General features: G+C 36.8%; 1 protein-coding gene and 1 long non-coding RNA gene across 7 annotated transcripts in view; one reads left to right on the top strand and one right to left on the bottom strand.

Moving 5' to 3' along the window:
* The window catches only part of Ap1s2 (adaptor-related protein complex 1, sigma 2 subunit), a 25,213-nt gene extending 1,998 nt beyond the window's left edge, over nucleotides 1-23,215 (bottom strand). Inside the window, exons 1-5 of one of the 6 annotated variants that reach the window (XR_387077.4) lie at nucleotides 22,396-23,215; nucleotides 20,162-20,340; nucleotides 15,086-15,194; nucleotides 13,826-13,963; nucleotides 10,669-10,763 (exon numbers count right to left, since the gene is read on the bottom strand). Coding sequence is in view for 5 of the 6 variants with exons in the window: in NM_026887.3 (NP_081163.2) it covers nucleotides 4,710-4,766; nucleotides 13,826-13,963; nucleotides 15,086-15,194; nucleotides 20,162-20,340 (483 nt within the window). In the remaining variant the exon portion in view is untranslated. Of the gene's footprint in view, nucleotides 1-297; nucleotides 307-2,117; nucleotides 4,767-10,668; nucleotides 10,764-13,825; nucleotides 13,964-15,085; nucleotides 15,195-20,161; nucleotides 20,341-22,021; nucleotides 22,238-22,395 lie in introns of those variants that run through there. The other 5 variants (NM_001290379.1, XM_011247769.3, XM_006528678.4 and 2 more) reach the window with 5 other exon arrangements.
* Nucleotides 22,138-23,559, top strand: Gm52456 (predicted gene, 52456). The gene is made up of 2 exons (NR_165469.1): nucleotides 22,138-22,258; nucleotides 22,371-23,559. It is a non-coding gene; the product is annotated as a predicted gene, 52456 (long non-coding RNA).

Below are 23,559 nucleotides of genomic sequence, written 5' to 3'. Positions count from 1 at the left end.
AAAAGTTACCTTCCCAGACCTCCCCTGGGCAACCACTGGCACTGGTGGAGGTGACATACAGAAAAAACACCATGGAACAAAAGCTTTTTTTGTCTTGATGTAAGAATGAATATTTGTTTTTAAATATTAAAGACAAATCAGCCAAATCTAAAAGAGATATTTAAAAAATTTCCAAACTGACCAATTTTATACACTACAAAAATAAAAAAGGACCATATAGGCCAGACGTTTGGCTATTACTAGCAACTTTAATAGATGAAAATAATGTAAGATTTTGTTAACCAATAATAAACTTACTTTTGCATCCTAATTATGAGACAGCACAAAACAAGGAAAAGAAAAATTAAATTACATCAGGAATCTTTAGAATGTTAGGTTGAATGGTAGGAATCTATACAGTGTCATCTTAAATGACTTAAACTCTGTTGTTTCCATATTTGGAAAACAAAAGTAGTAGTACTTACCTCCATGTGTTGAGAATGAGTTTAAGGCTCAATGCCTGATTTAAAGAAAGTGCTTCAACAAATATTAGCTGAAATCTAAATGAAGGGTTTAGCATTTAGTATTAAATACCATAGCCAAAAAATGTTCTTAGAATGCCTGTTAATATGCTTATCTAGTAATGAAATATGGGTGAAAATCAGCTTAAGTGGGAAAGGACACTTTTCAAAGAGGTAGTATAATCTATGAAGTACACTTGCCGCCCCAATTTTAACTTCAGTGTAATCAGGTTACAGATCTAAGAAAGTTGGAGGATAAAAGAGAAAGGTAAACACTGCCACAAGAATATAATCACCTAAATAGGAATGTGGCAAACTGGTATTAAAAGGTGTTTGGTTTTTAATGGCAAAGACTAGGGGGAAAAACAGGCTTGCTAAAAATTGAGGGACTGAAGGCCTATGAACCATCTGATATAAAATGTCTTTGGAACCTAATTTAACTGTAAGAAGTCATTCATTCCCCTGACAATTAGGAAAATGGAGCCAATCACAAGACAAAAGTAGTTCTTGTTCATTTTGTGTGGTGTGCTTCTTAGCTGTTAGGAACACTTTAATACTGGAGCACTAAAGGTGAAGTAGCACTTTGTGCCTGAGGCGCATGTGAGGTTGATAACTGCTGTTGTTGAATGATGTGTGTATGAATCCTTTCTTTGGGATTCTCTGTTTTTGTCTAGATGTTTTCATGATAGGTTTTTTTTTTTTTTTTTAAAGACAGTCTAACAACAGTAGCAATAGAGTCCCATCTCCCCTGCTTAAAATGTTTGGCTTTTATAACCATTAAATATACTGAGAGTGACATCTGAACCACTTAACTATTTCATACTGTGGGCTGAGTAATGGTTAAAATGGTGAATTCTATGTTTTTTTTTCTTACAATTTAAAACATTACCTGGAAAAATGAAAATGTAAAATATTTTATCAAAAGAGGTGGAAAAGAAAATAGTCATTGTCCTGAGTCAAAGGACATGTGAATTTAAAAGTGCTTCCACCTAATACCAACTCAAAGGAAAACTTCATGGAACCCTGACTTTGTTAAAGCATCATTACACTGCATTTTATACAGTTCATATGCTCAGCATCTCTAGATAAAAATGCCCTATAACTATTCCCTAAAGCTCATCACATTTCTCCAAGGTGCTCACTGCCTGTGCTCTGGAGAGAATCATGTTGCTTTTTGAACATGCATTATTTAATAATATATGTCCTTTCTAAAGGTCTGGTTTAATTTACACATTATATTCCTTTAAGACTGGACAAGTTCAATGTTTTTACAAAGTGTTTGTAATACAAAATGTAATTTTTGCAAGTTGACACTGAAATTGTAGCTCAAAATTATTTAGGGAAACAATTAAAATAGAATGGTTGTTACCAGGGCCTGCCTTCAGTAAGAGAGAAATGGGAAGTAGTTGGCTGGTGAGTTATGTAATTTCAGTTCTGCAAGCTGAAAAAGTTCTGGGGATCTGTTGTACAACAATGTGAATATACTTAGTACTATTGTAGGCTCAGAAATTGTTATTTTTTAAAAATCACAACTTAAAAAAATTACCTGGAGAGATGAAAATATAAAATGTTATTTTATCAAAAAGGATGGAGAAGAAAGAAGTCATTCACATGAGACAAAGTACATGCAATACTTTATTTCAGACATGCAGGAAAAGCTATTTGAGAATGTGCTAATTTAAAGCAAGCAGCTGTATACAGATACCCCCTCCCCCTCACAAAAACACAACATTTTGTTACAGCTCAGCACACAGCATCCAAAACAAACAGGCATGAGACAATGCATATTTATGCAACATTAAAATCAGGTGAACAACATGTAGTGTGGGAGGATGGGAAAAATGGAAATGAAAGACCAATGTTTTGTGAAGTTTCAGATGGTAATGGAGAGAGCTGACCTGTACAGCTGCCTAACACTACATTTCCTAAGACATTTTATAGATCTTCTTTCAGTGGGAAACTCATTTGGGTACCTTCTGAAGTTCCTAGAGTTTTTGGCATATTTAGTTTTTGTCTTTTGAGACAGGGATGCCCTAGGTACTATAGTAACTCATCTTGCTCCTGCATCAGCCTCCCAGGTACTAGGATGACAGGCATGCACTACCATGCCACTTAAGTTACTGTTTAGTAACAATTTACTTAGGTTTTAAACTCTCTAGATAGACAAATGAGTTATCTGGTATTTTAATAGTAGAATTTGATAAATATTATTAAAAGCATATTTTTATAAAATTAATATTAAAAACTTTTAGTATTCCAAAATATACAACCATTGTTAACACAGCACTGAGTGTTTAGAAGAAGGCTTAATATATTAATTAGGAAGCCATTAACTAATAAGTATAAATGTTTGAATATTGAAAATGAATATCAGAATTTTGTATCACATAAGTAGGCTCAGTACTACTGACTCAAGGGCTGTTACTGAGCAACAATACAAGAAACTTTGTGACATAGCTTTCTGATAGTTCTTAAAGGACTTTTGACACTGCATAAATGTGGCTTAATAAATATTGGCAATACAAAATTTCTTAAAAATTGAAATGTTTTAACCTTAGATCTTAGAGAATTATACAATTGATTTTTTTCTTATATTGCTTCAACACATTTTTATGTGATACTGTCCAACATATTAGCTTGTACAGACTATAAAGTAATCTTAGTGCTAAATAAAGCTTGGTTTTCTTCAACAGTGGAAGATCAAACTACATTAAATATTGTGGTGCTCCTAATTTTGCCTGAGTTCCTAACTATTTTCTTTGGTAAACATTTGTGATTGTTCCCGGTCTTTCTCTTATACCCTCATAAGATTAATCACAGATGATTTACTAATGATAACTTGTATGTGTTTAGAATATTAAAACATTCACAAGTCATATTTTGTAAAGAAGAAATCAGTAGTAGACAGAAAAAACTATGTCATATCATATACAGAATAAATAGAATTAGGAATAGGCACAGAAAAATACAATCATAAAGGTACTAGCTATAAAATGCTATATATTATTTTACAGGAGAATTAGTCACCAAGCTGAGGACATTTTCTTTCATAAGTATATCAGTTCTCTATTTCCTCTGTGAAAGTCTGCATAGTCGATGAGCAGTCATTAGTACACAGGGACATTAAAATATTCATGGCGTGGCTACAAAAGAAATGCATATATTCTTACACACAGTACACAAGCTGATGGAGACACAATCAGAATGTTTAGTTCACAGTAAAATGATCTAAAGCATCAGATTTGCTTTTGTTCTTTGGTTTGTGGCTGAACACTTAAGTTCTTAATGCCCAGTTCAGATTTATCTTTTTCAAGTTCATGGTATGTAACAGTAAACAAGATAACCTACATTTCACAGAATCCTAAAGCACTGTACTTACTACTAATCTGAGAAGATTGCCAGTTTAAGTAAATGCTAATTAGTGGCAAGTTCAGTTAGAAAACTCCCTTTCACCAGTGTGTCACATTCATCAGGGTCCTATTACACTAAGGAGAGGTCCAGAGAAAAGGCTTCCTCCCAACAAGTTAAAACTAGCCATCATATGGTATTGTTAAGTATGAAAGCTTTTAATTGTTGACTTACTTTAAAAAAATGTGACTTTGAAGCTAAAAGATTAATTTTTTTGAAAGTCCTCAAAATGATTCTAAGGAACTCCCTAAAATTTTTAAACATCTGCTTATAAATATATCTGACAAGATGTTAGATGTTTTCACATCAAAAAGTGACAAAAATATCCCAAGGTGGGGTCTGAAATGGACCTTACAGCATCCCCGATGAATTTTAAAGTTAGAACTCTAAAATATTAGGCTACAAAAGCTGCCCCTTTCCCATTTAGAATAGAGCAAGGATAAAACAAGTAAAGCAACATTAGTAACAGTGCTTCACTTTATAGAAGCTTTCGTTCTCACAGGGAAGGCTTCATCTGTGATAACATTACTGATTTACAATATTTAAGAATACTTTGTCAATGAGTCTCACCCAATTTCAATATTCTGTATAAAAGGTAAATTATAATCTCAATTATGAATTACAGGGAAAATTTCCTAAAACCCATCAATTTAATGAAATAATAGGGCTATCCATTGGTATTGCAATTAATTTTCCAAATAATACCAAAACACAAATAATAAACTTGACAAAATGATAATTAGAACTGAATTCATATATCCTACTACATTTTGATGCATGTCTGTACTTCCAGCACGTATTCTAGTACGCTTTCTTATACCCAATGAAACTCTTGCTGTGATACATAGTCTCTGTTTTCTGGAGAGAGAACAAGAAAAGTTTAAGTCTCAAAAAACCTTATACTTCAATACCAATTCTTTGCCTTTATGTTACAGTTTTTAAAGTTTTTGACTTCTCAACTTTATATCATGTCATATGAAAACTAACCACAATAATTTTTATGCCCATTGAAGGACAAAGGCGGTTTTCCCAACAGGGCTGAATAAAGTAAATTATAATAAAAGTAAAAATAGAATAAAATGCAGTCATTCCTTCCTGGAGAAAACTTACAAGGACAATTTTTGAAATGTGGTCACCCCAGGCACTGCCATTGTTTTTTAACTAACAGGTTTCAGTTTGTTTTTCTTTCTTTCTTTCTTTCTTTTGTTTGTTTGTTTGTTTTTAATGACCCTTTGGTAAGCAAAAGGGTTGATGATAATCCAAACTACTTTTTTAAAGCCAAGGGTCCACACTACTATACTGAAACAAGAAATTAGCACCTATCAATTGTCAAGAATATTCTTTATAGGAAGAAACCCCTCTTCACTGGAAGAGCATCCTTCAAGAAAGACACCTCTAAAATGCTCAAAAATAAATGGTGGTATATATAGTAAATGGTATCCTTTAATCATTTTTAGGATACTAGGAAATGTCCAGTTTAGACTGTTAACATCTGGACTTTTAGGTAAAAGATTTAACTATGTAATTGACCAAGACTCTCCCCGTCTCATATGCAAAGGATATACAGTCAATTCAACATAAACACCATTCTGGACCCTTATCAGTACATTTTCTGAGTAAAACACAAGGACATAAGGATTAGAGGTGATGGTACAGCCCATCACAACATACAAAAGACCCTGCACAACTAGGTCTACTATCTTGAACTTCCTGTGGGCACCTTTGGAAGCAGTCACACACACACACATATATAAAACTCAGCAAACTGAATTTATGACTATTACAAATGCATTATTTCCAACCTGAAATGAGCCTTCCTTTTTGGACAATCCCTTTGCTCAGCACTTATTTATTCTTTGGTGAGTCTGTTGCCAAACCCCACACTTCGCTTGCTATTTTCTCTTTTCCCCAGTCCCCAGTGGGTCTCCTCTAGATGCCATTTTTCAAGTCCAAGAATAAGAACTTCTCAAGTTTGCTCATCAACTCATGAAAGATCTCCAGCTTTACTCCACTAGTGCCTTCTAACAAAGGAAACATTGCTTGCCTACAACCAGTGCTTTTGATTCTGCCCCATCCCCCTTTCAATCCAGCATATTTTAAACCCCTTTATTTCTAATGTTCGTTACTCTTTGCATGAGCTCCTTCTCGTCAGTATGCATGCTTTTTCATCTTTCCTCTGTACTAAGAATAATTCCACTCTCAAGTTACAAAAGGACTAGATGTAGTGTGGCAAGTTTAAGATGTCAAAAACATCAGACAAGAATCAACTTAGCTCTCTTTTCAAAATCACTGTCTCCCTAAATACCATAAAATTTCCTAGATATTCATTCACCATTATAAGATTATTATGTGGCTCATAAGTAAAACTAACCAGAAAGCTGAAATACTCCTAAAATAGCAATTGTATTAGCTTAAGTACTGTTAAACTGAGAGATACTTAAATAACCTAATGGTGTTACATATCCAAGACTGAATGGCTACTCTCCTGATTCTAGTTCAATGTGATAAGAGAAAAAATTATATATAATAATAAATATAAGAAATAATATATATATATATATATATAATATAAGAAAGTGTGATTTCAAGTTTATTACCTTACTTCAGTTGTTTTAAAAGGAGTTTCTTTCCATACTCCTTGTATTATAAAATAGTGTATTTTGTACCTTGTTTTAAAGCCCCAAAGGGCCTCACAATATACAAAACCACCAAGATCTATTTTGAGCAATGAATTTTAAAAACAGAAGGATTGAAAACAGTTTATAAGGCACCTTTAAGATGACAGGGTTCAGCCGAGCGTGGTGGCGCATGCCTTTAATCCCAGCACTCGGGAGGCAGAGGCAGGCGGATTTCTGAGTTCGAGGCCAACCTGGTCTACAAAGTGAGCTCCAGGACAGCCAGGGTTATACAGAGCAACCCTGTCTCGAAAAACAAAAAAAAACCAAAAAACAAAACAAAACAAAACAAAAAGATGACAGGGCTCATGGTGTAGTCCATCTGTAACAACACAATGTAACAATGTTACATTGTGTTGTTATACATTCAGACTGCAGCATTCTTCCACCAAAAAATTTATAATATAAAATAAATATTTTAAAACTTGCTTGGTTTTCTTATCTGAAAAATGGAGGTAGAAGCTATCTCATAGTCAGTATTCTGCTTCTTGATCATTTGTAATTTCATATATCTTGAGTATCTTTCCATATCATTACATGGAAATTTAGTCTTTTGTATTTCACAGTTAGATTAGCAATGGCAGATATGACTACTATAATTCTCTTCAATTGTTTCCCACTGATGGACATTTGGGTAAATTCCAATGGCTTAATATCATGCTGAGACTATGTCTTGGTGCATAGACATACATACGCATGGTATGTGTGTGTGCATATATATATATATATATGTGTGTGTGTGTGTGTGTGTTTCTTAGTTGGATAAAATACTTGGATGTATATGTAATGGGACAACAGGTATAGTACACGTTTCATCATGAAACAGACACCACAAAAACCAATCCTTAATGGAATACAACGTTAAGTGTTTACAAGCAGTAACAAGAATGTCTCTGATTGTTGTAAGACAATAGTTAAAAGGGTCAGTTGGTGTTTTAGTTTGTATTCCCTTTGGAAAGACTTTTTTTTTCTCATCCCTGACTTAGTCATGCCCTCTGCTCTTTCATACTGGGCTACTCATCTATTTCTATTATTATTTTCTTAAAAAGAACGAGTTGAGTAATTTTTAATTATGTCTTACAAATGCTACTTTAAACCTGTTAATTATAAGATACTAAGGACAAATTACTTTCTCTGGCATCTAATTATACTTTTAAAATAAAAAAATAAAACAACAGAAAAATTAGCTCAGATTAAAGAAATATTTAAGCTTATTCTAGTGTCGGTGAATTTGCCCCGAAATTCTCTAAATTTAGCCAGTTTTCTAAACAAACAATTCCTTAGAATCAGAATTTCAAACAAACTCTTCAAGTCTGATAGGATGAGGAAGAACAAAAACTCTGTAACAAAAGAAAGTCTGACTGGAAAGTCTGGTCACTTTAGTCCTCCTTTATGGAATGATCCCATCCTAAAGTGGATGAGAAAATCACCAACTAATTCAATAGTGTTCTGCCTGCCTGCAGGGTAGAGTCAATCTTGTTTCCACATAAAAACTCAATTACCTTAATAGAAGTGAACAGATCTAGTTGTTGCTGAGGAAATTAGATCATTCCATGACATCCCATAAGCTTTGCTGTGGGTTAGGTTCTAAAGGCAACCATACATTATTGCCCCAGTTGCTAGTTATCAGGCAAAGGTAATTTGTATGAATCACAGGGGTGATTTTTCTATAGTTATTTATGTGTTAACATGTTCTTCTTTTCACAATTTTAAAGTTTTTGCACTTCTTAGTATTTCTAATTTTCAGCCATCATTTATACTGAATATTACATATACTACATTATAATACTACATATTAAAAAGATGTAACAGTTCATAAATGAAAAATGAAATTTTTAGCTCAAAGTGTTAAAGTAAGTCAGGGTTTCTCAACTTGGATACAACTGATTTTAGGGGCTGGCTAATTCTTTGGTAGGTGTGTCCTGTGCAGAATAGGATATTTAACAGTGTCCTTGGTCTCTACCTAGGAGATGCTATGCACTGCTTTGGCTCTGCTTGGTGGGTAAGATTATATTCAAGTATGTTGGCTTGTATTTACTAATTTTTCTACTATGGAAATTAAATTTTTTAAAGTAACAGGAAACAAAACAAATTATAATGTCAGTAGGGGAATAACTCAAATCTAAAATTTTTCAGCAAGTACTGTTTAATGAAAAAAAATCACCACTGACCACTCACAATATGCTCTTAGTAGGTCCTAACTCTAGGATCATGAAATCAATTATGAAGGTTAAGATTGACATTAAAAAAAGGAAAAAATAGAATAGAAGACAAAATTTGAGAGAGCACAGCAAGTAATGAGAATATTATTCAATAATTTTTGTACTTTGTATAAAAACAGTAATATAAATGCATTAATATAAAACTGCATTACTATGGGTTCTCGTAAAAATTGTTTCAAGATTAAATTTATAATTGACTATTTAAATCATTCCAATTTTTAATCATTACAAAAAGCCAAGTGAAGCTAGGGATATAGGACTGTGATGAAGGGTTTGCCTAGGGTAGACTCTACCCTGAGTTCTGGCCCAAGGTGCTGCAAAAACAAACAAGAAACAAAGAGCTAACCAGTACCCCAGAGCTCGTGTCTTTAGCTGCATATGTAGCAGAAGATGGTCTAGTGGGCCATCATTGGGAAGAGAGGCCCATTGGACATGCAAACTTTATATGCCCCAGTACAGGGGAATGCCAGGGCCAAAACGTGGGAGTGGGTGGGTAGGGGAGCAGGGCGGGGGGTGGGGGGAGGGTATAGGGAACTTTCAGGATAGCATTTGAAATGTAAATAAAGAAAATATCTAATAATAATAATAATAAAAAAGAAACAAAGAGCTCACAGTAGCTAGCCACCATGAGTTAGAAAAGAAACAAAGGGGGGTGTGGCTAAAAAATTTCAAAGGATAAACAAAAAAGAAGAGGAGGAGGAGGAAGAGGAAGCTGACTAAAACTACATAGAACAAAATGATTACAATTTGAAAGCCAGACACCAGTGACACTAGTCATAGTATATGGTACTAAAAATAAAGCTAAAGGATAGAGATCCATTCTACCTTGTATATCTGCCTGCTTCTGGATTGTCTATTTCAAGTATCAATAAAATCTCATTTCTCCATATCTGTTCTAGCAGATCCCAAACTACATTTAAAGTACTCTTGCATTAATAACTATAGCCTTAACTTTTAACCCAGTTAAAGAAAGAGTTTTAGGCTTAAAAGTTATAACATGAAAGAGTGGTACTTACAAAAGACTTTAAGGGGTTTTATCTTATAACAGGAAATAAAGGAAAAGTTTTATAATAAAATGTTTTGCTGTTAAATGACAATTTTATATATTTGAAAAGATATGTGCTTTTTAAACAATTTAAGATATTCTTGAATCTCACTAGCGTGCCTAAATATTCTTAAGTAGCAAGGCTTAATTTTTTGAAAAATTTAAATCTTCACATTATAAGATACTTTAAGAAATATTTATTTGCTTAACGTTATTATAAAAGCCTCAATTTTTTTTACAGAAACCATCCTTTCTCTCAGGATTCTTACCTTTCCATTTTTATGCAGTCCCACAGATCAGTGATTACTTTTACAAAGACACAGCAAACTATTTAAGATATTTCATGCAGGCCTCAGCACTAAAACAAATCAATTTGAGCAGCAGTAATTCTCCATAGACTATCATGTTCTAGATGAGACAAACATCTGCAAGTCCCATGACCCTATTCATAAACTGGATCATCTTCAAGTAGAAGCAAATTCATGAGTACAGTGCTTGCTTTTGGCACCTCACCTTTTTCCATTCCATGGATTACTTTAGTGAGAAGCAATACCAACAGCAAACAAAGCTCAAAAAAAAAAAAATCCCCACGAATTTCAAAGTGATGCTGTTAGTATAAGAAAGAAAGGTCGGCACATCTCAAAGCGCTGATCAACACCATCATGCATGTACCGCTAAGGTTATATCAAGCCTGATGCCTAATATTTAACTATTTGATCTTCACAGATCAAGCAAGGACTTGAAATCATCTCACGTGCAACAGTCTCTGCATAGTGCCATTTTATTCATGCCACAAAAATGGTAAATTTAGTAGTTACCAATAAATAAGTTGGGGATCAAAGGAACTAAAGTCTTAGACTGTTCTTTATCATAAGATATCCTCAGACAAACCTCCCCATTCTTCATTCTGGCTCTATAAAATTAAGGAGCAGAGAAAAGCTGGTAAGTGCCTGACTTCACAGGAAAAAAACAACCATACTATTATTTCCTTATGTTCAATTGCATCATTAGCCCTCAGATGCCCACCCCCAAACTAGGTATGTGGGGAGGGAAATATGCTAAGCATTGTAAAGAATATAACTTTATTAATCTCATCATGTCATATGTTCATATAAAAATCAACTTTAGTACCAGTGGCATGTTAAGATGGCATGTTTAAAATTCCAACAGTCAAGTAGTAACAAATTGAATAACAGGCCAATTTCTGGGATTTCCCTCCAAAAGGTAATTATGAATTCATGCAACCAAAAGTTATAAACACGAGTTGGTTGCAAATGTCAAATATGAAAAATATACTATTAAATCACAATGTTTGCTAATATTTTGGCAGTTATTATTCAGATATACATTCTTTTTGTTCTGTAGCATGATAACAAGAAAATCTACTTTAGCCACTGAATATCTGCCCACAAGATGAAAGAGTACCTAAATTACATATTTATATAAATTGTGCAAAGTAAAATTTTAATAAATTTTCTGAATAGAAATTTTTAAAATATCTAAAATCAAAACTATATTAATTTATATATATTCTTCAGCCAACAGATGAAGTTCATTGTTAATTCAAAATCATCTTCAGTGCTCAAAATAGTCCAAATAAAGATTTTGACACTAAATAGAAAAGTCAAAATACATGAAAAATTACATTAAAATCAGGTTTTTAGTACTTTCACTGCAAAGTTTAGGATGAATTTAGCTACAATAGCATCCTTAGACAATTTTAGAAACAAAATCACTTCAGGACATTGACAAAGTGACTAATATATCTCAAATTATAAGACCTACGAAGCTATTATATTCTAGGCATTTTGGTAAATCTAACAAGAAGAGACTTTTGAAAATACTGTCTATAAATCTCCATATCCATGAAAAGTTCTAACTACTGGTAACAACAACAGTGACTGTCCTCAGGCCTAAGAAGTGGTAAATAGCACATACTGACTGCCCTAAGAATGCTTTGATCCCCTCACAAGGGAAATACACACTATCAAGTAAACACAATGGCCTTGTCCTAGTGCAAAGCATGGAGCCATTTTCTAGTAGCATTTACAAAGTAACCCAGGGTCAAGGAGATCCTAGTGCCCTAAGCATCACTCTCTGGGAACATCATTAAAAGCAAAAACTGAACTTTTAACAGCTTTAAAAATGTCTTGAAAAGAACAAAAAATTAACCAGAAAATAATGAAAAACTTAGAAGAAATAAGTTCTGCAAGAGATTATAGTTCTATAATAATTAAACATTAAGACAAGACACAAATATGAAGAATTTTGAATTCCCAATCTTGGGGCCTAACTTTTGGTTAGTTTTATTTTTGGCAGGGCCTCAGGTTACCCTGAGGCTTCCCTCAAAACTTCCTTTGTAGCCCAGACCTTTAACTCCTGATTCTTCTGTCTCCACTTCCCAAGTGCTAATATTCAGGCATACCCCACCATATCTTGGTTTATGCTGAGCTAGGGACTGACCTCAGGGCTTCATGAAAGGTAGGCAAACATTCTACACCCCTAACTTAACCTCATCATTTTTGTTTGTTTGTTGTCTCTTAAGTTTGATAGTAAACAACAGAAGGAGATGCTAACTTTAAAACCAATTTTATAACAGTAGACTATAGTCTTAAAGTCAGCAGACCTGATGTTAGAATTACAAACCTCCAAAATGGCATGTTTGTAATCAGTAATCCACATGGCAAACTGTGTACACAAGAAAAACGGTCTGTGTTCATTTGACTACCAAACAGCAGATGGTGTGAAGGCCGCCACTGAAATACTACAGTTTTGTACTCACCAACCTATTTTCTGACAACTACTACATTAAACACACAGTCTGTAGCCTCACATTTAGCAGTTGTAGAGTCTGGGTGATATCAAGAAAATTTTAAGCAGGCCCTACAGCTGATACAGAGGCTTTACGAGGAGTTCCCTCCACTACAAATACCAAAAGTAAAGAAATTATAACGGAAAATTAAAGTTAGTCTTCTTTTAGTTATTCCTTTAAAGGTAGCAATTTCAGAAATACTAGAAAACACTGATTTTAAAGTTTATTTTACTAATTAAACATTAATATGTAATAGATAAGAAAGGGTTAAATAAATGAGAAATAGAAACCTACTTTCAATACTTCTAGTAAATGAATCCATGGGACACAAATATTTATGTCATATATATATATATATATATATATATATGTATATATATATATGCCTTAATGAAAACAGCCTATATTTTCTTTAGTAACACATTTTCATGCTAAACTCTCTGTATTTTAATAAGCACCATAAGCTCTAAAGCATAATTTAGCTTGGTACCTCAGCATCAAGCACATGATTAGCTCAGGACGGTGAAGGCAATTAGAAAGGAAAGGGGTTGCTATGGTTCTGGGGTAAGGAAGTTAAGACACGAATATAACAGTTTTGACAGAATATGGTTAGTTATTTCAAAAGAACAAAGAAGTACTAATTCATTTTAAGTTAATTTTCTTAACTCAAAGCCAGAGGGTTCTCTAAAAAGTTTAATTAGAAAACACTAGCAATTGCTTGACTACATTTATTCTTAATGGACATGAGGTGAAAACATGAACCAATTTGGAAAGGAAATGCCATAATCTCACAGTCAACTCCTAATTATCCATACTAATGAAAAAGGTGGAGGGGCTTTAAGTAATTCAAACAAAGGATGGCAAGTTCTTAAATGATTGTTACTTTTGGCCAATTGTTTTCCCCTTTTAATATATGCATTTATTTCTCTATTGATTCATTTATTTATTTGAATTAAAGCTGTCTGTCCTCTAAGCCCGATGGGGAGGCCCATCTCCCCAGAGAACCACCCATTCATAGATAACTGAGTTGATGTGACTGACACATGAACACTCCATACAAAGCATGCTTTGAGGTCACTTCTAAAACTCGAAGGAATGATGCCTGAGATTTCCCTAGCAAAGCGAAACATGCTAGCTCCTTTTCAGGAGCCTAAGTAGCTTACCTCCTGCAGGAGATCGGCCTGCTCAATTGCTTTAAGGACATTTTTCTTGGATGTTTCCTGAACTTCTCCTCCCAAGAGAAATTCATCCAAAATAAAATAGGCCTTCTCAAAATTAAAGATGATATCAAGTTCACATACCTGAAAAGCAACAAGAAAAGAAATAAGCAAACAAAAACAAGGCCTGATAAAACTTAAGCCAAAGATGCTTATTCACTACTGGGCAGTGAAGAAAATCTCATCAGATTGAATTGATCTTAATTCTTTTCCAAATGGAAATCTTGCTGATTAAGCACCATTGATTTAAGTAAGCTTAATTGTCAAATCTCAAGCACTTGACAGCACAATGCCTACAAGATCTGGCTCTGCACACTCCCTATGTAGTCAACTTAATAATTTTCCACTCATCAAAACTGATCTTTAAATACACAGTTTTTGAGTAATGTGATTAAGCTGCTAACAATTCTGAATGATATACTTTACTCTTCCAGAATGTTAACGTCAGTAATAGAACTCTATTTCACACGTGTGTTCGTGTGTGGGTGCATGTATGTATGTGTGTGCATGTGTACACTGATGTGCAAATGGCTGTTGTTCCTCAGGAGCCATCTACCTGGATTTTAGAGACAAGGTTTCTCACTGGGACCTAGGCCTCACTGACTAGGATAGGGCTGGCTGATCAGTGAGCTCCAAAGATCCATCTGTCAACACCACCCTGGGAATTAGAAGCAAAAGCCAGGGGCTGCACAGATGGTTCATCATTTAAAAAGACTGTCTGCACTTGCAAATGACCAAGGTTCATTTCCTAGCACCTACATTATAGCTCATCACCATCTGTATGTCGACTTCCAGGGGATTTGACATCTTCTTTTGGCTTTTGTGGACACCAGTGTACAATTGATGCATAGATGTCTATGTAGGCAAGACACCCATACATACAACATTTAAAAAGCAGCAGCAGCAGCAGCAGCCAACGCTGGCTTTTGATGTGCATACTTGAGATTCAATTCAGGTTCTCATACTTGAGTGGTAAGCATGGCACCAACTGAGCTATCTTTCCAACATCCCTATTTTACTATTTTAAAACTTATTCTCACCATTATAATTAAATGAGTACATCTGTGGGGCCAGAGATTCTGAAAAGTTGACTAGAAACACTGACAACAAGAAAGAGCCAGCCCTGTCCTCTCCTTAAGTTAGAATCCTCAAATAATAAGCCTGTTAGAGACAGGATAAAAAAAAAACCCTAAAACTACTACTCACACTGCCAAAATACTTGTCAAGTAATTCCACGTAACGATGGATTATTTCCAGGGTAATCAGTTCATTGTCCTGATCCTCAATAGCACAGCAAAAATATAGACTGGCATATCTGTAATGAAACAGAATTACAGAAAAATGTTACCCCTATAATCATGTTATCTAAATATATTTTCATGCCCTGTTGTACAAGTCCTCATGCTTATTATAATCATGTTTATTCTTCTTTTAAAACAAATTCTTTTTCTCCTAGATTACAAAAGTAATAAATGTGCAAGAGAAATTTTGGAAAACACAGGCAAAAAGAAAAGAGAAAAATAATTCAATCATGTCTCTTAGAAGGAGTAATTGATCTTGCTCTTCTTCCTTTCAGATTGCTTTCTACACATTTGAAAAATATAATTGAGCCAGTTTTCTTAAGTTTACTTAATTAGTGTGATTGATTCACACTACAAGCAAATGGGAGAAAACAAGCTGTCAATTTATCCAACTGAAGGGCTTATTGAAGATATTGTCAATGTTTTAGAACATGGTATTGAAGGGCAATGTATACACAGAAATCTTTAATCTGCAAGCCTGTGGTCTCTCAAAGTAGATCTACCTTTCAGTGTGTTCCCTTGTCCCGAGTAAGAGAAGTCAGGAAAGACAAAACAGGGCACCATCTCTAACTTGAGCAAAACACTTGCTCTTGCTCCCATTCTAACCTTGTTTTGTTTATTTAGAAAAGCAAGGCTATTCCGACTCTCCATGCTCCCTAATCCATGCCAGCATCTGGAGAGCCTGGCACAAACTACATAGGGTATTGGTTCTCCCCCTTACTAAATGCTCGATATTTTAAGACTGCTCCTCATGTTGTGGAGACCCCCTATCATAAAAGTATTTTCATTGCTACTTCAAAACTATACTTTTGTTACTGCTATGAGCTATAATGTAAATATTTTTAGAGATGGGGGTTTGCCAAAGGGGTTGTGACCCACAGGTTGAGAACCGCCGATATAAGGGATTCTTTGAATTATGAAAACTAAAGAGTAAATGATATAAAAATGACAGAGCAAAAGGCTGATACAATTGTTTCTATGAACAGAATAACAAATAATTCTTTTGCAGAGATTACTAATAGTAAATTTGGGATAAGATTATTTTCAAACTTGTCCCATGCTAATGTTAGGTAGGTATCTGGTATGGGAACTCTCTCCTTGTTTCTTGATCTACATACTGCCTCTTTCTTTACAAATAAAAATATTTAAGCAACAAAACACCTGAAGGTCCTAAATTATACCAGTCATGCATTTAAAAATAAGCAGGACTGATTGTCTAGGCACCAACCTAAAACACTGTAAGAAGAAAACTACTCAACAGCAGTTAATTTTTTTTTCAGTCATATTAGAGATCCAATCAGGGTTTCCTATGCTATCCAGTGGCAACTTCAATCCTCCAAATGCCTCCTTCACTAAGACGGGGGAGAAAAGGGCAACTTGAAGAAGTATTCCTTCTTAGCATGATAAGAACACCTCTTCAGAAGAAGCAAGTAGAGCAGCAAGCTCCAGGAAGAGCCTCACCGTCAGCGAGACAATAAATGTTCGCCAAGGCTTGTGCATATTTTACATCTTAATCTTCACAACAGCCTTACTAAGATAGCATTACTATTTGCATTTATAGGAGACCCAGGCTTGAGTAACCGGCTCAGAACAGAAATTTGACCCTGGAGCCCAAATTTTCTATTAAAAACCACAGCTGCGAACTGTATTAAAATAATCCTGCACCTGGTTAAAATTAAAATATGCTCAATGCAATATATTAAGAGCTTTGAAGAAGGGAAAGAGATTAAAAAAAAGATTTAGTAAAAGATTACCAAGAGAACCTGAAGAATACTCCCTATTTTTAGGGCCAAATGGTGCTTTAAAACTCAATAATGGGCTCATTTTGTTCTCTAAGTACATATTTGTAAGTCTAAATCTGAAGTAAAATTAATAATAGACTAGTAAGGAGAGAGGTATGGTTAGTTATTTTTAGCACCATGGATTAGGGCTTACTCTAATTACTGGCACTCAGAACATCTGAAAGTGCCTATTCTTATATTCAAAACACATGACTTCTCCGCAGTCAGCTAAATATCAGCTGACTGTGCGTGAATGTAGCTAAACAATTCTCAACACCCACTAGTATGTTGGTAACATTTCTTTTGTTAGTAAAGAAAATCATTAAGTATCCTTCAACAAATTCTCAAGCTGGTAACATGGGGATGCATTTTAACATTAGTCTTAAAAGACCAAAATTCAATTGCCTCTCCTCTGAAATGCTGCACAAACTCGGCACACAGTGTCCTGGCTCTACGCGAGCTTCAGGAGCACTTACTTAAAAGATGAGGAAACAAAGGCAAAGCCCAGCATAGTCAAAGTCAAAATACTAGATAATGGCACATGGCAACACCACCCAAGTCCTCAGATTGTCAACGATATTACCCAAATCATTCTATTGCAGAGATTATGAATAGTAATTGTAATAGCCGGTGCTTCCTCTCACGAGGGAAAACATGCATGGCAAATGCTCAGGGAACAAGGGCGGCATAACAAACACGCTAAGAGGAACAGTTCAAGTGCTAGCGCAGAATTTCTTAGACGCTCAGTAGAAAGTCTCTGGCTTAAAAGGTCTTCCAGTCGGAACAGGGAAAGCACATCACCTGATAATAACAAAGTACACAGTTAAGTGGCTAGCAGATGAGGTTTTCAGGGTGATATGGATAAAGAAAAGCATTATACATTTTGTCTTCTGAATACAAAACATCTCAATAAAGCTTTTTTCCTTTTTGTTAAGTCCAAATTAGGTTTGAAAAAAATCTTTGATCTAATTATCAGATCAGGTTGGAGTTCTTTTTGAAATTCTGAAAAAGGTAGGGAGATGGACAGATGGACAGGGATGGGCTGCGTGGCAGCTGTCTGTGCACCCCAACCTGCTCTTTCCTTGGAATGGCCCATTCATGGGCTTGTTCTCTTGCTAGAATTTTCCTCCTCCACACGGGGGACTCCTTTCACTATCTAGAATAAGCTTAAACTTCTCACACCTTTTATAAACCCTGTCCAGGAATCCAGAATTCATGTCTATGGGTAGTTACAACCTCTTCTGGCCTTGGCAAAGCTCTCCTATATACTCTCTATACATGCTATTTTGATTTCTCCACCTCTCCACCTTTGCCTCATTATATCAAAAGTTCTGTCTCTACTCCACTGAAAATGTTCTGGCAACAGTCAATGCATGAAACGCTCACCGTAAGACTCCAAGAGCTCTCAGTCTTAGTGACCTTCATGTAAACCTGGCATTAGTGTTCTTACTCTCAAGTCGCTCTGCCTCCATGACTTTACTGACCTGACACACTCGGCTGCTTCTTTATCCCTTCCACCTGCTGATTATCTGCTATGCTATGTCTAACTTCCACCCTCAAGTTCCATGTCTATTCCCACCCCATCCCATCAGAGAACAAGGGAACAATAAAAGGCCACATGGTGACTCCACTTCCTTTCCTAGGTAACAGGTCTCTCAGAGGTCTTTCTGGCCTCTCAGCTCAGGAACCAATCATCATGCAGTCCCCTACTGATCCTGCAGGTGCCAGTCTCAGCCCACTCCTCAGCCATTGTTTTACTGCACTCTTTGCAGAAAATGCAAATCTGATCTCTATGTCTTTCCACACCTATTTAAAACTATTGCCTCCACATTTAAGACTTAGATTGTAGCCCAAAGCCCATCACTAGTATATGACCTTGGGCCAAGTCACCACTCACAAATTCTCATCTTTTATAAATTGAAATTTGAACAATAAACTGTTTTTTCAAATCCAGTACCTGTCTCTTGTGCAGAGAGCAGAGACCAACTGAGCCAGAGTACAAGGTTCCTTTTTCTGATTCCACAAAAGCAATTCTATTTCTATTTGCTTTATTCAAGATTCTAACCCTGGGCAAAAAGATTGTAAGTGTGTTCTTAAGGATTCTTCCAGTTCTCAAATGCTATGTATGATCTTTCTCAACAAATACTAAACCAAACATTGGATACAAAAATCACCCAAGCTGATGAAATTTACTATGAAAGAAGAAGTCTAATGGTCTCAATGTCCTATTAATCTCTGTTTTCCCCTGCCACCTCTTCCATAAAACACACCCATATTTGAAATATAGTGATAGAAAATTACACTTCTCTCCACCATCACTGAATTGCATACTGTTCTCTGAGTACTCCCCATACAAGACCATGTTTTATATGAAGAAATGCTTTTATGTTGAATTCAGTAAATTATTCAAAGGGGACCAGAAATGGGGAAGAAATAAGGAAATGTTCCCTCAAAAAAATCCTATAAAAGAAGAAATTATATTTCTTTTAAACTGCTTAGAAAACTTTTGGTTACCAACAAAATAAAGATATGTAGCATTAAAGAAAAAACTGTGTAAAAAAGCTATTTTTTTACAAGTTATTTTGAAACATCACTTTAAAAAAAATCTATCCTTGGTAAAATTATCATATCTAAACATAACTCCTTCACAGCAAAAAGTCTATTTTAAATTAATAAATGCTACTAGGAAAGACATTCTATATATACACAAAGTATTTAAACATCTGTATACTGAGATGGTCTATGTGTCCAGGATCTTTATGAATAAGATTAATTCTAAAAGTCAGAAAAGAAATACCAAATATCAGTAATTATTTTATAGATTTGTTATAACAAGGAATTATTACACTGTTATCTATGCATGCAAGAATTTAGCGAAGTACTTAAAAATTTAAAATACCCTATTTACCCCAGTAATGAATTTACTAAATTTTTCTAAAATGGTGATTAAGCAGGAATAATTGTCTGTCTTTTTTATATAATTAATTTAAAAATGATTCCCTGCTGCTATTGCTTCAGCCTAAGGCAAGCAATCAAAATAGCAGTTACTTATTTTTAAATGGAAAGTTTTCCTTTAAATTTATTTCATTTAATATTTATTAATCTTTGTTTATTGACATAAAAGTCTGCAATTTCCTCATTAGAAATAACCCTAATATTTGACAGTATTTTACCTTTCTGATAAAAAAAAACAAAAATACCTTTTATAAACAATCTTCAGATCTCTCCACTCAAGGAAGCTGCACATCTTGGGTTTCCGTGCTAAAACGGTTTGAACAAGTTCTCTTGTGATCTTCTTCTTTTCTTTGTCTGACAGTGGGACATACCATTTCTGCAGTCGAAGCTTTCCCTGGCGACTAAAAAGCAACATAAACTGCATCTGTTAAAATAAATAAAATCAAAATTACATACAATTACCTAGGATCAACAGTCAAGATCACATGATGTTTCAGAGCTGCTTTGGGGGTACAGTAAACACCCTGACACATGATCAATAAGCCATCAACATTTCTACGCAGGTTATAATAGCAGGAAATTCTATTGGAAAGATCTTACTATATGTAGGTAAGTGTGGAAGAGTGTGTGGAAATCAGAACAGGTGGTAAGCTGGAGTGAAAATTTTGAAGAACAAAAACTCTGATAATTTCAAGAAACAATTTTCTACCTGTTCCACACTCCACCACTCTATGTGCATTAAAGGCAAATGCAGACATCAGGTAGTTGATTTAGGATGTTGATTTACATGTCTAGGAAGAGGAGACCTACTATTTTTCACCCTGAGGCTATTCTAGTTCCAGGCTGAATTTCTTGCAGAAAAACTGCTTGTCATTTAAAGCATTCCCTTCAATTTATGCTAGCATATTTTAAGCAAAATCACAATATTAATCAAAAAGATCTCACAAACAACACATTTTAAAGACAAAAGCCCGATTTTTATGTTTGCATTTCATAAAATCCAACACAAACAAGCACTCAAGAACTGAGTTAATGTATGTAAAAGAGAATACACGCTTAAAAAGCTTTATTCAAAGTTACTCATATCGAGACACAAGATATTTAATTTAAAACAACAAATTTTTGGGACAGTGCACAGAATACTTCTTTTAAAACAAAAACCACATTTGAATGTTATGCTGGATTTGAGTATGTTTTATACCGAAGCTAATTTGCATTGATTTACTTAGTATTTGCATGTCTGTTGGTCAGTCTATATTTTCTAAGGCATGTATTTTATAATTCAACTGGTAAAAGCGAGCTGTATTGTAAAGCTAATTTGAAGGTAAAATTTGGATAGGTGTTTTGTTTTAACCTTTTTAAGTTCCTTTAACAGTGACAGTGCAAGTAAGATCCACCCAAGGGCGATTCTTAATATTCACCACACAACCTTAAATTTGAACACCCGGAGGAGGAATTTACGTAACTAATATAAAATCAAATTGGCTCTAGACAGGAAATCCACCTCGCAATATCCCAAAAAGGCATCAAGAAAACATCCGGATATTTATGGCGTAGCCATTTAACTTTAATAAAGTTAAAATTGGCTATTACCCCACACAACACTATATAATTCATTGAGAGCAAAGTGCCACCCTTGTAAGTCCTGAAGACAGCGGCATCGAAAAGAACGGCATCGAAAGAACTGGACATTGAACGCAAACCGTTATCAGAACTTGGGGAAGGGACCGATCGGTTTTCTTAAATCTTGACCAGGAGAGATGGTTTGCTAATGACTGGGGTGTGCTCTAGGCTATCTGTAGCGGGGTCCAGTATCCGCCCTACCACTTTGGAGGACGAAGAAACCAAGCATTTTCCTCAAAACAAATGATGTGCTAACATGGGACGAAACCCGCGGCACAAGTATTCCTTTTCCCTCGCTTTGATTTTTGCCGCAAATCCCGGGACAACAATTTCTCCAGATTGGTATTAAAACAAAAACAAAACAAAACAAAACAAAAAACCCAACAATGAGCTCAGCCTTGGAGTGGGCTCTGGTCCAGCATCCCTGGGGTCCCGCAGTCTCGGACGCCTCCCCTCCTCCCGGGACTACACTCCATCAGTACCCAAAGCTGGGCGAGGTGACCGGCAAGGAGTGGAGCAGAGACAATGGCATCCGCTGGCCCGCCAGGGGCGCCAAGTCCTCGGTCGCCGTCACCCCAGCCCCTCCCCAAAACGCCCCGTCAAACTTGAGGCGATCAGCGAACCACAGGTGCCGCGGGGTCCCCGCGGAACCTAGGACCGGTTCCCCTGCATCACCGGCGCGCTGCCGAGTGGAGAGCGGAGCGCTACCGCCGGCAGAAGTGAGTTTCGGGGCGCGGCGCCCCGGGAGGACTCGGGGTGGGGTCGTCGGGGCGCTCACGGGGCGGCGGGGGGCGCGTCCCAGCCATCACTCCCTCTTTCCATCCCTGCCAGCTCAGCGGACTCCTTCAGCACTTACGGCGGCGGCGGGCCGCGGACGCGGCGGAGCTGGGCTGGCCGCGGAGACTGAGGCGCCGGCAGCTGCTGAGGGGAAGCCCCCGTCGCCGTGCTGTGGAAGGGAAGCCGTGGTGCCGCGGGGAGGGGACCCGTCTGGTGGAGGGCAGGCTTAGGCTGCGAGGGTAGGGCGAGCCGACAGATCCCGCCCTGGAGGCTGGACGGAGGAGGAGCCCGGGCTGCGGCGAGCGGAGAGGCGGACCGGAGACCGCGCGCCAAGCTGCCGAGGGGGCGCCAACCGCCTCTAGAGTGAGCGCTGTTGCCGGCAAGAACGAGAAGCCGATTGGTCAAATAACCGCAGGGTAGGCGTGGCGAGGGCCGGAAGTCTGGCCACGTGACCCGGAAGCGGCCTAGGCTGTGGCCAGCGCGCTTGCGTACTTCGGGCTGTGCTGCCGGGACGCGGCGCGCGCGGCTGTCCTGGCTCCTTCCGTGGCAGGGTGATGGGGCTCCGCGGCGCCCTTAGCTGACCCCGTGGTGCAGGCTAAAGGATGGTCCGCACCGCAAAGGGGCTGATTCCGAGCGCCAGTGACTCCGTGGGTCTCCAGAGGGTTGGGCGGGGAGGTGTGACAGTCGGCGATGATGGTGGGAGCCAAGGACAGGAGTGCTGCAACTCAGGGGAAAACAAGTCAGCGCTGTCGCGGTGCTCGTGCCCGCGTTTGCAGGGAGGCCCCTCCTTTCCAGCCCCAGCTAACCTAGACATTTCTCGCCACAAGCTTTGCTAGAGCCTCTCTTCAGGGCTTGCTTCCCCCAGCAGTGCGGCGGACTGGAGGAGTTGTAGTCCGCTCTCTGCTGCAAAAAAAAAAAAAAAAAAAAAAAAAAAAAAAAAAAAATCCAGACAGCGCTTAGTCCTTTTAGATCCCGCTTCCTTCTCACGGTCTCGCCCGCACCTTCCCCATCCCGGGTTCCAGTTTAGCCTTGGCTGATGACTCGCTCGCCTTGGCATGTCCTTCCTCTAATGTCACATCTATAAAGCCTCACCCTAAAGCCCCGGAACAACGAATTCCTCTTTTACCCACATGCTTCTGTTTAGCGCACCTTGGATTTTATTCGTTTAACAACCTAGTTCTCTGCCTGGTTTTAACACTACTGATAAATGTGAGTTGTCTAATAAAATTATAAAATGATGATA

This window comes from Mus musculus, chromosome X, assembly GCF_000001635.26.
Source record: "Mus musculus strain C57BL/6J chromosome X, GRCm38.p6 C57BL/6J".
Lineage (NCBI taxonomy): Eukaryota > Metazoa > Chordata > Mammalia > Rodentia > Muridae > Mus > Mus musculus.
This window is presented reverse-complemented; position numbering and strand designations above follow the sequence as displayed.